The following is a 17,282-nucleotide window of genomic DNA, read 5'->3' as shown; positions in this document are numbered from 1 at the left end:
AAACTCCCCCCGCTCTTCAAAATAGTGAACGTGGGATATTTTCCATCCACGTGAGGGGGCAGATGGGGGCCTCGGTTTAATATCTTATCTGAAAGACGGCACCTCCGACACTGCAGCACTCCCTCAGTACTGCACTGGGTGTCTCAGCCTAGAATATATAGGCAAGTCATTGGCATGGGAATTGAACTCGAGCTACTGACACAAGGACAAGAGCTGATACCCACTGAGACACAACCAATGCAAGTCAACACAATCCCATGGGATGTGTTTACCCCCCCCTCGTCCCCCCCCTCACATCCCCACCTTGTCCCCCAGTCACAGGGCACCAGGTCCACCCGGGAAATGGCAGGGGTGCACATGTGGTTGACACAGCGAGGAGCGGGTCACTCACTGGCCTGATGTGTTTCCCTTCCCCACCCCAGGTCATCCCTCCTGGGCAAAGTGTTGCGCATTGATGTCAATCACAATGACAACGGGCCCCCCTATCGGATTCCAGCGGACAATCCATTCGTGCAGGAGCGGGGCGCACGGCCCGAAGTCTACGCCTACGGAGTGCGGAACATGTGGCGCTGCTCTGTGGACCGTGGGGACCCGGTGACGGGCACAGGGAGAGGCCGCCTGTTCTGCGGTGACGTGGGCCAGAACAAGTTCGAGGAGGTGGACATCATCCAGAGAGGAGGCAACTACGGGTGGCGGGCGAAGGAGGGCTTCTCGTGCTACGACAAGAAACTCTGCTCCAACTCGTCTCTGAGTGAGTCGCACTTGCGTCGGGAGTTTTTTTTAGTGAAGTGAATATTGACAGCATGGTGTCAGCCAATGAGCTGGATGTAGAGGCGGGGTTTGAGCAATATTGACATCAAATGGGTCAGCTCATGGGTTAGAGGCGGGGGCAGGACATGAAAGTCTCCAAACTCCATGACCCAAACTACAGCAAAGTCTCCCAGTTGTAGCAGAATTATTTCCCTTTACTTCCAGCAGCGCATGATTGGCGGGGTAATTGCCCAGTCATCTGCATTCTGTCTGGGACCTGTGGTGTCACCATAGTAACACAGTGGTTCTGTTACTGGTCTAGTAACGCAGAGGTCTGGACTAATGATGCAGAGACAGGAATAGTGACCATGAAATTACCGGATTGTTGTAAAAACTGATCTGCTTCATCTCATGTTTTTTTAGGGAAGGAAATCAGCCATCCCTACCTGGTCTGGCCGACATGTCTCTTCAGACCCACAGCAATGTGGCTGACTTTTAGCTGCCCTCTAAACGGCCTAGCAAGTCACTCAGTTCAAGGGCAATTAGGATGAGCAACAAATACTGGCTTTGTCAGCTGAGCTTAGCTGACACAAGTGTGTTTGCCTAGTTAATTCCCACCAGCCCTGACTGAGAACGGCTGCCTCGCCACATACCCCAGGGACCGAAGGTGCAACTGTCCTTGTGCTTTTGTCAACTCAACCATCGGGGGAGAACGAGGGGGGAGGGGAAACGGTTAGCCTTTCTCTTTCCGACGCTCAGAGACGTTTGGGATGGCGGGGAAGAGCTTGCAAGCAGCCTAGAACGACACTGTTCCTGAACAAACTTATTCCCCACTAATGTCCTGATGGGAAATCCTCTGGAATCTTACGGCCAGCAGTCACATCTGTAAGTAATTTAGTGATTGGAAACCTTTGTGCCATCAGGCAGTGACCCACAGCACTCACTATACATGCAGGCTGTCTCCACAAGCTGGGCCTCCTCGGCAATCATCAGGATTAGGATATATTTTCGCCCATGTTCGTCCCTCCCCCACATCACCCACTTTTTCCAGTTTGTAGCATTTCCTGGCATCGGTCCAAAATTTGCCATTTACTGAGTTGAACTCATGACAACCACACTTCTCACAATTTACTTTTCAGATCTACCTTTCTCACCTCTCTTTTGACTCTCCTATGCCTTGCGGTCGCCTCCTTTCTTCGGCCAATTTATCACTGAGCCGAGCGTGACGTCCGGAGACCTGAGCAGATTTCGTGCCCACTACAAAGGGCGTCAAGAGTCAACGACGTAGTGTGTTACACGTTAACTTTACAGAAACAGGCCATTCGGTCCAACTAATGCATGGCAGCGTTTATGCTCCACACAAGCCACCTCCCACCCCTCTTCGCCTCACCTTATCAGCATAACCTTCCATTCCTTTCTCCCTCATGTGCTTACCTAGCTTCCCTTTAGTTGCATCTATGCCATTCTCCTCATCTACTCCTTGAGGTAGCGAGTTCCACATTCTCACCACTGTCTGGCTCCAGACAATAGATCTATTTGTGACTATTAATATTTATGGCCCTAGTTTTGCTCACAACAGGAAACAATTTCTCTGCGTCTGCCCTATCAAACCCCTTCATAATTGTAAAGACCTCTATCGGGTCACCCCACACGAGAGAAATGAGGCCCATCCTGGTCAATCTTTTGAGTCAAGTGTAGCAGACACATGTGGGCCATACCGGGCATGGATGGCAGGTTTCCTGCAGGATATTGGTCAAACAGTTGGGTATTCAACAACCAGTATTTTTTTTTTTCTGGTGCCAGCCCAGAATTGTTGAACTCAATTTCAGCAGGGTGGGATTTGAACCCCCTACCCTCCGGCTTTGCTATGGCAGTACCGTCAGCCACTGCCAAAACCAGACTGCTGGTATCGGTGACGCACAGCCAGATGTGGTGGCAACGCGCTACAAGATGGCCAGAGGCTGCTGGGATATCGCTATCATGGCTCACACCCATTCTGCACCTCTGCAGGAACACCACCGTCTGCGGTCTCTTGACACCTAGGGACCAAGAAACCATGGCAACTGACATTAAACATCCCGCACCTCTGACGTTTTACGTTGTGTCGTACCTGACGGCCATCTTGAAATTCAAAACGCAAGTTAAATATTGGGAAATAAAAAACAAAAAATGCTGGGAAATACTCCAGAGGGTTAGATAGCATCTGTGGACAGAGAGAGAGAGAGAGGGAGAGAGAAACCGAGATAACATTTCAGGTTACTGGCCTTTCATCAGAACTGATGACCTTTCGTGTAAGGTCACTGACCTGAAACGTCAACCCTGCTTCTTTCTCAGCGGATGCTGCCTGGTCTACTAAGAGTTTCCAGCCTTTTCTGTTTTTATTTCAGATTTTCCTCATCCACAGTATTTTGCTTTCGCTGAAAACGAGGAAGTTCGGACGAAGAAGGCAATACCGGTCGGACTGTTTGAACTGAAGGAAAATTGCGTGGTGGAATGAGGGTGTAAATGGGGTTCAAGGGACAATTGGATCCGTTTATGGAGGGAGATGGGATTGCAGAATTATGGTGGGAAGGCAGGGTTGATCGATGAATCTGGACATGTTTCTTGGCCTATAAGAGCATAAGAAATAGGAGCAGGAGTAGGCCATTCGGCCCCTCGAACCTGCTGCGCCATTCAGTATGTCGTGGCTTATCTCCTGCCTCAACCCCACTTTCCTGCCCCCTCCCCATATCCTTTGATTCCCTGAGAGATCAAAAAACTATCGATCTCAGTCTTAAATATACTCCAACGAGGGAGCATCCACAGCTCCCTAGGGTAGAGAATTCCAAGGATTCCCAACCCTCTGAGTGAAGACTCATCTCAGTCCTAAATGATGAACCCCTTGTGCCCCCATGTTCTAGATTCCCCAACCAGGGGAAACAAACTCTCAGTGTCCGCCATGTCAAGCCCCTTCAGAATCTTGTATGTTTCAATGCGATCACCTCTCATTATTCTAAACTCCAGAGAATATAGGCCCAATTTACTCAGCCTCTCATCATAGGAACTAACTGAGTGAACCTTTGCTGTACCGCCTCCGAGGCAACTATATCCTTCCTTAGATATGGAGACCAAAACAGGGACTGTTGCTGCCTCGAATGTTGTTCTTTATTTAGGCCTTTGCCTCTGTTCCAGATGACATCCTGCCAATATTTGCATACCCACACAGACTGGGCAGATCCGTGACGGGCGGCTACATCTACAGGGGCTGCGAGATGCCCAATCTGAACGGACTCTACATCTTCGGAGATTTCATGAGTGGGTAGGTTCTTTCTGCTGTTGCACCTCCTCACTCGCAGGGCAACCTCTGATACAACAACAGCAATCACCTACATTTATACAGTGACTTGACTGCAGTAAAACCTCCCAAGGTGGTTCACAGGAGCATTATCGAACAAAAGTTAACGTTTCAGGAGATATGACAGGTGACTTAAAAACTTGGTCAAAGAGCATCTTAAAGGAGGGGAGAGGGGCGGAGAGGTTTAGGGAGGGACGTCCAGAACTTAGAGGCTCAGGCACAAGAATCTGAGCGATTTAAAATCGGGGATGCTCAAGAGGCCAGAATTAGAGGAGTGCAGAGATCTGAGTTGTGGGGCTGGAGGAGGTGACTGAGATAGGGAGGGAGGGCGAGACCATGGAGGGATTTGAAAACAAGGATGAGAATTTTACGATCGAGGCAAAGCCGGACCAGGAGCGAACGTAGGTCAGCGAGCACAGGGGGTGATGTGTGAACAGAACCTGATGCAAGGTAGAACATGTGCAGATAACCTTTGGATAGGCTGAAGTGTAAGATGGGAGACCGGTCAAGACAGCACTGGAATCATCGAGTCTGGAGGTAACACGGTTATGGATGAGGGTTTCAGCAGCCGATGAGCTGAGGCAGAAGTGGAAACGGGGGCAATGCTAGAGGTGGAAGTCCGCAGTCTGGGTGATAGTAACACAACACCCACTCTGCAGTCCCCTCACTGTGTCAGCCCTTCCAACTGTGCCTTATTTCTGATCAATCCACCCTGTTTTAAATTAATCTCAATTTTTTTTTTTGCATTAAGCAGAATAGATGAAAAGAACTTGCATTTATGTAGTGCCGAACACAAACTCAGGACATCTCAAGACCCTTTACAGCCAAGGAAGTACTTCTTGAAGTGTAGTCACTGTTGTAATGTAGGAAACGTGGTGGCCAATTTGTGCACAGCACGATCCCACAAATAGCCATGTGATAATGGCCAGCTTGTCAGTTTTAGTCATGTTGATTTGAGGGATAAATATTGACCAGGACACGGGGGAGAATTCCCCCGCTGTCCTTTAAATAGCAGCCATGGGGGTCTTTAACATCCACCTGAGAGGGTAGATGGGGCCTTGGTTGAACATCTCACCAGGAAATCAGCACCTCCTGCACTCCCTCAGTACTGCACTAGCAGCACCATCCTAGACTTTGTACTCAAGCCTCAAGAGTGGGACTTGAACCCAGAACCTTTGAGACTCAAAGGCACAAGTGCTAACCACTGAGCCACATCCATTTAGCAACACTGACTCGCTAAGCTTACCCACACAAGCAATGACTCATTGGATGCACTATTGGAAATCGATTAACAAGAGTCAGTAACTTCCGCAGAGCAGAGGTGAGGAATCTTTTGAAGGGACACGAGTCTCCTAAATGCTGGAACGTTCATCAGTCCCTGCCTATGTGGACATTCCAACCCGAGTGTGCCCGTCTTTGTGTTTGTCTTGCAGGCGTCTTATGGCTCTGAAGGAGGATGTCGTCTCTGGGCAGTGGCGCTACCATGAGATCTGCATGGGCCGCGGGCAAGTGTGTAACTTCCCCAAACTCATCAACAACTACTATCAGTACATCATCTCCTTTGCTGAGGATGAGGCAGGTAACCTTCCTGAATCCACACTGCACTTCTTTCACCCGTCTGGGTTAATGCAAACCTCATAGTTTTACAATCATAGAATCGTTACAGACCAGAGGAGGGCCATTTGCCCCATCGTGGCCCTCCTAAGGAGCAATTCATGGACTGCAACTCCCCCCTGCCCTCTTCCCACATCCCTGCACATTCCTCCTTTTCAGATATTTAGAATATTTCGAAAATGTAGAAATATTTTCAGCACAGAAGCCGGCCACTCTGCCCATCGTGTCTGTGCCGGCCGAAAAAACAAACCACCCAGCCTAATCCCATTTTCCAGCACTTGCTCCAGATCCCTGGAGGTGACGGGACTTCAGGTGCATATCCAGACACCTTTTAAATGAGTTGAGGGTTTCTGCCTCGACCACTCTTTCAGGCAGTGAATTCCAGACCCTCACTGTCCTCTGGGTGAAAAGATTTTTCTACCAATCACTTTAAATCTATACCCCCTGGTCACTGACCTCTCTGCTAAGGGAAGTAGGTCCTTCCCATCCACTCTATCCAGGCCCCTCACAGCCTAGTACACCTCAATCTTAGTCTGGTGCTTCCTCCCCTTCTCTCCCAGAGATGCACCCTCTGACTGGGACACAGTTCCAGGAGCACTGGCAGTGCTATATCCCCCCATCCTCTAGGTCCAACCATCTTCAGTTGCTTCATCAATGACTTTCCTTCAATCATAAAGTTAGAAGTGGGGATGTTCGCTGATGATTGCACAATGTTCAGCACCATTCGGGACTCCTCAGATACTGAAGCAGTCCGTGTAGAAATGCAGCAAGACCTGGACAATATCCAGGCTTGGGCTTATAAGTGGCAAGAAACATTCGCGCCACACAAGTGCCAGGCAATGACCATCTCCAACAAGACAGAATCTAACCATCTCCCCTTGACAGTCAATGGCATTTCCATCGCTGAAACCCCCACTATCAACATCCTGGGGGGTTACCATTGACCAGAAACTGAACTGGAGTAGTCATATAAATACTGTGGCTACAAGAGCAGGTCAGAGGCTAGGAATCCTGAGGCGAGTAACTCACCTCCTGACTCCCCAAAGCCTGTCCACCATCTACAAGGCACAAGTCAGGAGTGTGATGGAATACTCTCCACTTGCCTGGATGGGTGCAGCTCCAACAACACTCAAGAAGCTCGACACCATCCAGGACAAAGCAGCCCGCTTGATTGGCACCCCATCTACAAACATTCACTCCCTCCACCACCGACGCACAGTGGCAGCAGTGTGTACCATCTACAAGATACACTGCAGCAACTACCAAGTCTCCTTAGACAGCACCTTCCAAACCTGCGACCTCTACCAACTAGAAGAACAAGGGCAGCAAATACATGGGAACACCACCACCTGCAAGTTCCCCTCCAAGCCACACCCCATCCTGACTTGGAACTATATCGCCGTTCCTTCACTGTCACTGGGTCAAAATCCTGGAACTCCCTTCCTAACAGCACTGTGGGTATACCTACCCCAAATGGACTGCAGTGTTTCAAGAAGGCAGCTCACCACCACCTTCTCAAGGGCAATTAGGGATGGGCAATAAATGCTGGCCTGGTCAGCGATGCCCACATCCCATGAATGAATAAATAAACACTTGGTCTCCATTCCTCATGCATCAGCAGACTGCTCCGATGTGGAGTTGCGTTCAACTCATGTGTTGGGGCCCACATGTGTACTTTCTAATGTGGGGGGGGGGGGGGGGCTGCGGATGGCGGCGACTTTTTACTAGTTAGTGATTAGGACCCAGAACCATGGCTCATTTCCCCACCCCACCACCCCCCCCCCACTCCTTCCCCATACCAAGGGCTCTGTAACCAACTGAGATTAACTAACTCAGCACAGAGCAAGGCAGAGATCTTCAAACTTTGATGGGCACAGTGCTACAGCGAGGAGTTGCATGAACCCACTGAGCCAGTAGGGGACCCGCAATATTGGGTCATATAGCCAATCAGTTTGGGGACAGCAGCCCAAGGGAACGGAGTCAAATCCATCAGTGTGTTACAGCATCTCCCATCCAACCCACCCGAATGTGTGTGAGCATCAGGAATATTGACATTGAATGTACAGCACAGAAACAGGCCATTTGGCCCAACTGCTGCATGCTGGTGTTTATGCTCCACATAAGCCTCCCCCGCCACTCTACGTCATCTCACCCCATCAGCATATCCTTCTATCCCTTTCTCTCTCATGTGCTCAAGTGGGGGAAGAACTTTTTACACAGGTAATGACCTGGAACTCTCTGCCTACCAGAGTGGTGGAAGCGGAGACGATCAATGATTTCAAAAGGAAATTGGAGGGCACTCGCTACGGGGAGCGAGCGGGGGTGGGGGGGGAGGCACATGGGAATGACTGGATTGCTCAACAGAGTGCCAGCATGAACTGGATGGGCCAAATGGCCTCCTTCTGTGCTGTAGAGGCTCTACCTAGCTTCCCCTTAAACGCAGCTATGCTATTCCTCAACCGTTCTCAAGGTTAGAATCTCTGGAGTGTTGGCTAAAATTATATGCCCAACACTCAAGCTTGCAACTCAGGGGTAACTTATGTTGGTTCAGTGGGTGACATTCTGGCCTTCCAGTTAGAAGGGTGTGAGTTTAAGTCCCACTCCAGAGATTTGAGCACAAAAACCTAGGCTGACACTCCCAGTGCGCTACTGTTTTCTTTAAATGAGGTTAACCTGAGTCTGTCCTCCTGGGTGGTCAGGAAGGTTCCCACATCACTATTCAGAGAACAGTAGGAGAGTTCTCCCTGGTGTCCTGGCCAATATTTACTCCTCACCCAGCAACATTTCTTGTCTTCCCCACTCCTCCTCCCATTCTTACGATGCCTTCAGCACAGAAACACGCCCCATGCTGCTTCACGGAGGCCCCCTTGGCCACTGTCCAGTGCAGTGGTGCTGAGGTCAACAAATCCCAGCCCTGTCACTCCAAGCAAGACAGTTCGGATTTTGGTCTTTCGCAAAAAGCCAGTTGGTGAGAAACAAGAGTGAGGAATGAAGTGTGGATCGACTGTGTGACTGACGGTAGTCACATTATTTAATGCTTCATTATTTCCATGAAGTGTAAATTTTATAGAAAAGGGTGATACAGCCACTTTCACTTTTCCAGGTGAACTCTACTTCATGTCCAGTGGGAATCCCAGTGCCTACGTGCCCGCAGGCACCGTGTACAAACTAATTGACCCTTCACGGTAAGTGCCAAATTTTCAATCTGCTGATTCGCGATATTCCCCATGTTTGTCAGATAAGTAGAGATGAGCCAAGCCATTTAAACCTGTTGGGATTTAGACTCTCTCCCTGTCACTGGCCATCTCGTAAGACCAGCTTCCAGGGAGCGACAGGGCTGTCACCCCAGTCACGGCCTGATTCACAATGATACCTGGACTCCCAGGGTTACATTACGCGGAGAGATTCACACGAGAGAGGGTGCAGGGGAGATTTACAAGGATGGTGCCAGGAATGGAGAATTTTATCTATGAGGAATGACTGGACAGGCTGGGGTTGTTTTCTTTGGAACAGAGGAGGCTGTGAGGAGATTTAATTCTGGTCTATAAAATTGAGGGGACTGGACAGAGTGGATAGGAAAGACCTATTTCCTTTAACTGAGAGGTTGATAACCAGGAGGCATAGATTTAAAGTAAGTGGTGGAAGGATTAGAAATTTTTACCATTACTACCCTTCCCAGAGAACTTGAGGCAGTCTGTCCAAAACCAGATGTTTGACTTTAGCCCAATCAGCGCGCAGCGCTTTAGTTTGAAGTCGTGCTCCAGATTTACCCTTTATATAATATTTACAATCTCATATCTCTCAGGCTCTGGAACTCACTGCCTGAAAGGGTGGTAGAGGCAGAAACTCTTATCACATTTAAAAACACTTGGATACACACTTGAAGTGTTGTAACGTACAGGGCTACGGATTAGACAGGTAGCTCTTTTAGGGCCGGCACAGTCTCGATGGGCCGAATAGCCTCCATCTGTACTGTAAATTTTCTATGTTTCAATACAAACTAAGGTTGTATTCCCTGGAATTTAGAACATATTAAGGTGGGGATTAGATCAAAGTTTTCAAGATTATTAAGGGGAACAGATAGGATAGACGGAGAGAAACTATTTCTGCTGGTTCGGGAATCGAGCACTTGGGGGCAGAGTCTAAAAATTAGGGCCAGATCTTTCAGGAGTGAAATTAGGAAACACTCCTACACACAAAGGGTGGTAGAAATTTGGAACTCTCTTCCACAAATGGCAATTGATGCTAGATCAATTGTTTAATTTTAAATCTGAGATTGATAGATTTTTGTGAACCAAAGCTATTAAGGGATATGGGGCAAAGGTGGGCGTATATGGAGTTAGGCCGCGGATCAGTCATGATCTCACTGAATGGCGGGACAGGCTGGAGGGGCTGAATGGCCTCCTCCTGTTCCGATGCTGGTGGGACTCTTCATTCAAGGTGCTGCTCTGGGTGACACCGCCCCCACACCCCCACTTCCGCTGGCCACTTTAAACTATAAAAACCTCACGGATGCCATTGCAGCCTGGGGGAAAAAACACAAAGAAAGTAGCTGGCCGTTCAGCCCACACCGATTCGTAAAAATACTTGCAGCACCCGGTCATCAGGCTGTCTAACAGATAGGTGCAGAAGAGATGGGTGCAGAAAAGATTCACAAGGATGTTGCCTGGTTTGGAGGGCCTGAGTTATAAAGAGAAATTGGATAGGCTGGGTCTGTTTTCCCTGGAGCGAAGGAGGCTGAGAGGGGACATGATAGAGGTATATAAAATGATGAGAGGCATAGATAGGGTAGATAGCCAGAGTCTGTTTCCCATGGTAGGGGTGACTAAAACGAGAGGGCATAGATTTAAGGTGAGAGGGAGGAGGTTTAAAGGGGATCAAAGGGGTAAATTTTTCACACAAAGAATAGTGGGTATCTGGAATGAGCTGCCTGAGGAGGTGGTGGAGGCAGGAACAGTAGTAACATTTAGGAGGCATCTGGACAGGTACTTGAATGAGCAAGGCATAGAGGGATATGGAATTAATGCAGGCAGGTGGGATTAGTATAGATAGGCATTATGGTCGGCATGGACGCTGTGGGCCGAAGGGCCTGTTTCTATGCTGTATGACTCTATGAATGGTTAAATCTGAGTTAATGACCTTTATTACCCTAGCCAGAGAACTTGAGGCAGTCTGTCCAAAACCAGATGTTTGAGTTTAAGCCCAATCAGCGTGCAGCGGTTTAGTTTAAAGTAGTGCTCCAGATTTACCCTTTCTATAAGATTTACAATCTTGTATCAGGGATCTGACATCTGATTCACTTTCTTTTAATACTGATTAGCCATGATTTCAACAACAGCTTGCATTTCTATAGCGCCTTACAAGACCTCTGGATGTCCCAAAGTGCTTTACAGCCAATGAAGTGCCTTCCAAGGCGTAGTCGCTGTTGTCATGTGGGAGACGGGGCAGCCAATTTGCCACACAGCAAGATCCCACCAACAGCAATGTGATAACGACCAGATAATATATTGGGTTTTTTCAAAAGTGACATTGTTTGCAGGATAATTATTGACCAGGTCACTGGGAGAAACCGGCCTGCTCTCCTTTTGATTTCTAAAGTCACAAATGATAGGTTTCTGTCTCGTACTGTCGGGGGGGGGGAGGAATCTTATTGTCACAATACATAGGCAATCACGGAGATAGTCGGGGTCTCTGTGTATATAGCAAGCTTACCTCTTGCTGCGTTTCGGCTGTTATGTTTTCGTGATTCCAACGAAGCAGTTAAGGAATTATAGAAGGTTCTAAACAAAATAAACAGAACTGTGATGAGTGAAATTTAATCCAGATATTTATGTCACATCCCTCAGTCCCTTCTCTCCCTCTCTCTCTGTAGGAATGTAACTCATTACCCCCTCACTCCATATACGCTGTCTGCTTTAATCGCCTTTTCGTGCTAACTTAGTCCACAATTTTATAATCGTCCCGGTTCTGTCCACCTTTTGCTGTTTACTCCTAAGTCGTCATTTCAACCTCTGACCGCCCTCTGGCTTTTCTTCCTGTTCAGCTGTGGCTCCGTGGGTAGCAGTCTCGCCTGAGTCACAACGTTCTGGGTTCAAGGCTCACTCCAGTGCGGCACACTGAGGGAGTGCTGCACTGTCGGAGGTGTTGTCTTTTGGATGAGGCGTTGAACCGAGGCCCTCTCGGGTAGGTGTAAAAGATCCCAAGGCGTTACTTTGAAGAAGAGCAGGGGAGTTCTCCCCGGTGTCTTGGCCAATATTTATCCCTCAACCAACAACACAAAAAAAAAATCTGCTCATTATCGCATTGCAATCTGGGAGCTTGCTGTGCACAAAATTGGCTGTCGCATTTCTTACAAAAAGTACTTCATTGGCTGTAAAGCACTTTGAGATGTCCGGTGGTCCTGCAAGGTGCTATATAAATGCAAGTCTTTCTCTTTTTTTTTCCCCCTTCAAGGCGAGCACCACCAGGGAAATGTCACTTTAAACCAACTTCCGTGAAGGTGAAGGGGAAGTTGCTCCGTTTTCGGCCGAAGGAGAGTGAGTGTGTCCTTGTTTCCATATTTATATAAAATCTAGAATATCTTAAAAGTCTTGCTTACATTGTACACTTCCTATCAGTGTCACAGTTAACGTCCTGTCACATTATAGGCATCATGCTTTTGCTGTTGACAGTCATGCTTTAAGCTGTCACAATTTAGCTGTCAGGTTTTACACAATCACACTGTCACACTGTCACACTTCAGGATGTCACAGTTTTATTTGTCACACTTCAGGATGTCAGTTTTATTTGTCACACCTCAGGATGTCACAGTTTTATTTCTCACACTTCAGGATGTCACAGTTTGATTTGTCACACTTCAGGATGTCAGTTTGATTTGTCACACTTCAGGATGTCACAGTTTGATTTGTCACACTTCAGGATGTCAGTTTGATTTGTCACACTTCAGGATGTCAGTTTGATTTGTCACACTTCAGGATGTCACAGTTTCATTTGTCACACTTCAGGATGTCAGTTTTATTTGTCACACTTCAGGATGTCACAGTTTTATTTGTCACACTTCAGGATGTCACAGTTTTATTTGTCACACTTCAGGATGTCAGTTTTATTTGTCACACTTCAGGATGTCACAGTTTTATTTGTCACACATCAGGATGTCAGTTTTATTTGTCACACTTCAGGATGTCAGTTTTATTTGTCACACTTCAGGATGTCACAGTTGTATTTGTCACACTTCAAGATGTCAGTTTTATTTGTCACACTTCAAGATGTCAGTTTTATTTGTCACACTTCAGGATGTCACAGTGTTATTGTCACAATTTCTTGTGAAAATGAAACGGCAGCATATCAGGATGGACGAGGTAGGGGAAGTAACACAAGAAATACTGAGTCAGGTGAATACTGGTGGGGCCTGTGGGTATGTTTGCATGCTGACTGTTGTGGAGTTGGGTTGTGGATGAAAGGAGGGGACCCAGAGGAAAGGAGTGTGAAATCAATGCAAACTGATGTGAATCTGCTCCGTCTGTCTCTGCAGAACTCAACTTCGAGTCCAAAACCACAACGGTAGTCCCTACCACAGTCAAGCCCAGGCCAACCAGAGTTCCAACACAGAGGCCAAAGGTCGTGACCTCAAAAGCGGTACAGAAAGAAAAAACACGGCACACAACCGCTGCTCCCCGGCCGCCCACTTCGAGCTGGCACTGGCAGATCCCAGGCACAGCAGAGGACAAAGTGTCACGTCACGTCACGCCCAAACCCCCACCCAAGAGGCAAAGGCCGCAGACAACGTTGCCAAAACCGCCGACTAAGGGCGGTGGAACTCAGCCGAAAGAGGGCCGGCCATTGGGCGACAAGAGAAAGAGCGGCCGGGGCTCGGTGACCAACAGGCGCAGAGGTCAAGGGTCAAGGACAAGCAAGAGAAAGCGGATAAAGCTGAGGGACGGAGCGGTGCGCCTTGCTGGCAGGGGGCGGGGGCCAGGACGGGGGAGGGTGGAGATCAATGTTGGTGGGAAGTGGGGCACAGTTTGCGACGATTCGTGGAACTCCAAAGCCGCAGCGGTCGTGTGCCGCCAGCTTGGGTACCCGGGCGCCATCAGGGCTGCCAGGAAGGCAGAGTTCGGGGCCGGGAGCGCCCTGCCAATCCTGCTGGATGACGTGCAGTGCGAGGGGACGGAGAGAAGCCTGCTGCAGTGTCGGCATGGGCCGATTGGGGAACATAACTGCTCGCACGACGAAGATGCTGGCGCCGTCTGCGGCAAAGAGAGGCAATAAACTTTTATGTTGCAAAAAAAAAAGCGACCCAAAGATTAGAATCTTTTACCTACCTCTTGCTTTACTGCTGAATTGAAACACTGTCCCAATACTTTGGCTCATTCTATCCTACACCCCCCCCCACTCCACCCAAACACACACACAATTTCTAACTTGTGTTTTTGCTTCTAAAAGCACTCCAAGTAACAACCCCTTGAAACACGCGAGCTCCCCAATATCCTGGCTCTGAGTCATTCACAAAACTGGTTGCCCTCTCATGGCTTTGCACTAATCCAGGTGAAATGGGGTTAAAGCACGGGGAGGTAATTGAACCAGAGCCTTCCAATGTAACTGACTCTTATTTTAAAGTCATATATCTGGTCCTTATCATAGAATCTTATAGCACAGGAAGAGGCCATTCAGCCCATTGTGCTCTTTGATAGAGCTATCCGGTTATTTCCACTCCCTCTGCTCTATCCCCACAGCCCTGCAAATTTTTCACGTATTTATCCAATTCCCTTTTGAAAGTCACTATTGAATCTGCTTCCACTGCCCTTTCAGGCAGTGCGTTCCAGATCACAGCAACGCGCTGCGTCAAAATAAAAATGTTCCTTCATCTACCTTCTAGCTTTTTGGCCAATTATGATATCTTTATATTTTCATTATGAATTCCTGCAACCACATTTATAATGGAAACTCAATATGTAAACTTGTCATATTGTAGTCGCACACTTCCCCTAGTAGAAGCACTCAGCGCCACTGCTGGTCACAGGATGTAATTACAGCGTCACATGTTTACATAGCTAATTTCAACAGCACCCGCCCTCCTCCACCCCCCCAGGCCCTGAGAAGGAATTTGAAAAACAATCCCATGGGATTACCATCACCTTCTGTTTCCCCTCAAAGTCACACACCGTCATTATTTTACATAAAACCTACAGCTTGGAAAATGTCATCGGCCCAACTGGTACATGAAAGGTGTTTATGCTCCACACAAGCCTCCTCCCACCCCCTCTCCATCTCACCCCATCAACATATCCTTCTATTCCTTTCTCCCTCATATGTTCAGGTAGCTTCTTTAATGCATCTATTTACCTACTAATCCCTGTGGTAGTGAGTTCCACATTCTCCACTCTCTGGGTAAATACATTTCTCCTGAATTCCCCATTGGATTTATTAGTGCCTCTCTTATATTTATGACCTCTAGTTCTGGTCTCCCCAAACAATTGGAAACATCCTCTCTACATCTTCCTTACTGAACCCCTTTATAGTTTTAAAGACCTCTATCAGATCACCCCTCAGCCTTCTCTTTTGTAGAGTGAAGAGCCCAGCTTTTATTTTTATCTAGAGATACAGCACTGAAACAGGCCCTTCGGCCCACCGGGTCTGTGCCGACCAACAACCACCCATTTATACTAACCCTACAGTAATCCCATATTCCCTATCACCTCCCTACACTAGGGGCAATTTACAATGGCCAATTTACCTATCACCTACAAGTCTTTGGCTGTGGGAGGAAACCGGAGCACCCGGCGAAAACCCACGCGGTCACAGGGAGAACTTGCAAACTCCACACAGGCAGTACCCAGAATTGAACCCGGGTCGCTGGAGCTGTGAGGCTGCGGTGCTAACCACTGCGCCACTGTTCAATCTTTCCTGATAGTTATCACCTCTCAGTTCTGGTATTATCTGTAAAAGGGAGTGAGAGCACCTTCTCTATTGTCTCTGACGCCTCCTTGTAATATAGAGACCAGAACTGGACACATATTGCACGTTTCCTTCATCATCACAAGGGCAAAACACTAAACTCCCCACCTAATGCCAATGTGGGAGCATCACACCCCCCCCCCCCCCGCACCCCCCACCAGGACAGTGGTTTGAGGAGACATTCCCTCTATCCACCCTCTGAGGGCAGCTTGGAATGGGTAACACAAATTGGGGCATTGGCAGCATTGCCTGTAGTCCCAGAGGTGCTAAGTGCCTCCCATGGTAGAGGGTGTAAATACAGCGTGGCAAATTTCCAATCGAATGGTGGGCATCAGAGGTTATAACGGAAAAAACTGACAGGGCAGAGATACAAGAATTTTAAAGATATTATAGACCTATATGAAAGGAAGATTATATTACACTGAATATATCGTGCCGGAGGGTTAAATTAAACTGAGTGTATAATTACTGGAGGAGAGATTATCACAGATAATGGGAAATGTGATTGTGAGATCCCGAAGGAGAATTGAGACAGCCAAGACCAACTTTGTCAGAATGAAGGACGTGTTAACAGCAAAGAAACTGATTCTTAGGAAAAGAATGCTGAGGTGCTACAGTTTGTTATCCATGTTATCTGCCTCGGAGACGTGAACAACAAACAAAGAGGCTATTGATAATCTGAATGCATTTTAGATGTGGACGTATCGGAGGATGTTCTGCATATCCTACACAGAAAGAAAGACGAATGAGGAAGTGCTGGAACTGGCTGAGGAAAAGAGGAAATTAGTGCAAAACATCAAAGAGAGAGAAAGATACAATACTTGGGTCACATCATTAGAGCAGAAGGTAAACAGAGACAATTATTGGAAGGAAAGATTGATGGGAAACGTAGGGGAGGGAAGCAAAGAAGAAAATGGATGACAGATATTATGGACTGGATGCAGTTGACCTATACAGAATGTGTAAAGATAGCACAGGACAGAAAGAGGTGGAGATTCACGACAGTCAACCTTCTGGGAAGAAAATGACACCAACAAACAAAATATTAAATGGAGTGTAAAAATAAGAAAAAAATTATACAACGTAAATTACAGGAAGGGTCCATTATACTGAGTGTATGTTACAGGAACAGTGTATTACACTGAGTGTATCTTACATGAAGGGTATATTACACTATATATTATATTGCATGTATATTATAGAAAGAGTATATTACACGGTGTATATTATAGGAAGAATATATATTACACTGTATATTAGAGGAAAAATATGGGCGGCACAGTGGCTAGCACCGCAGCCTCACAGCTCCAGCGACCCGGGTTCAGTTCTGGGTACTGCCTGTGTGGAGTTTGCAAGTTCTCCCTGTGACCCTGTGGGTTTCCTCCGGGTGCTCTGGTTTCCTCCCACAGCCAAAGACTTGCAGGTTGATAGGTAAATTGGCCATTGTAAATTGCCCCTAGGTGGTAGGAGAATAGAGGAAAGGTAGGGAATATGGGATTAATGTAGGATTAGTATAAATGGGTGATTGATGGTTGGCACAGACTTGGTGGGCTGAAGGGCCTGTTTCAGTGCTGTATCTCTCTACGACTATTATATTGAGGGTATATTACACTGAATGTATATTATAGGA

General features: G+C 47.6%; 1 protein-coding gene across 4 annotated transcripts in view; it reads left to right on the top strand.

The window, feature by feature from the left end:
* LOC137364930 (HHIP-like protein 1) overlaps positions 1-13,966 on the top strand; it is a 33,216-nt gene extending 19,250 nt beyond the window's left edge. For all 4 annotated transcript variants that reach the window (XM_068027808.1, XM_068027807.1, XM_068027806.1 and 1 more), the window contains 6 exons: positions 423-751; positions 3,922-4,048; positions 5,518-5,663; positions 8,802-8,883; positions 12,152-12,234; positions 13,230-13,966. In XM_068027808.1, coding sequence (XP_067883909.1) covers positions 423-751; positions 3,922-4,048; positions 5,518-5,663; positions 8,802-8,883; positions 12,152-12,234; positions 13,230-13,966 — 1,504 coding nt within the window. The remainder of the gene's footprint in view (positions 1-422; positions 752-3,921; positions 4,049-5,517; positions 5,664-8,801; positions 8,884-12,151; positions 12,235-13,229) is intronic.
* Positions 13,967-17,282: the final 3,316 nt, after the last annotated feature.

Source organism: Heterodontus francisci, unplaced genomic scaffold (assembly GCF_036365525.1).
Source record: "Heterodontus francisci isolate sHetFra1 unplaced genomic scaffold, sHetFra1.hap1 HAP1_SCAFFOLD_1519, whole genome shotgun sequence".
NCBI lineage: Eukaryota > Metazoa > Chordata > Chondrichthyes > Heterodontiformes > Heterodontidae > Heterodontus > Heterodontus francisci.
This window is presented reverse-complemented; position numbering and strand designations above follow the sequence as displayed.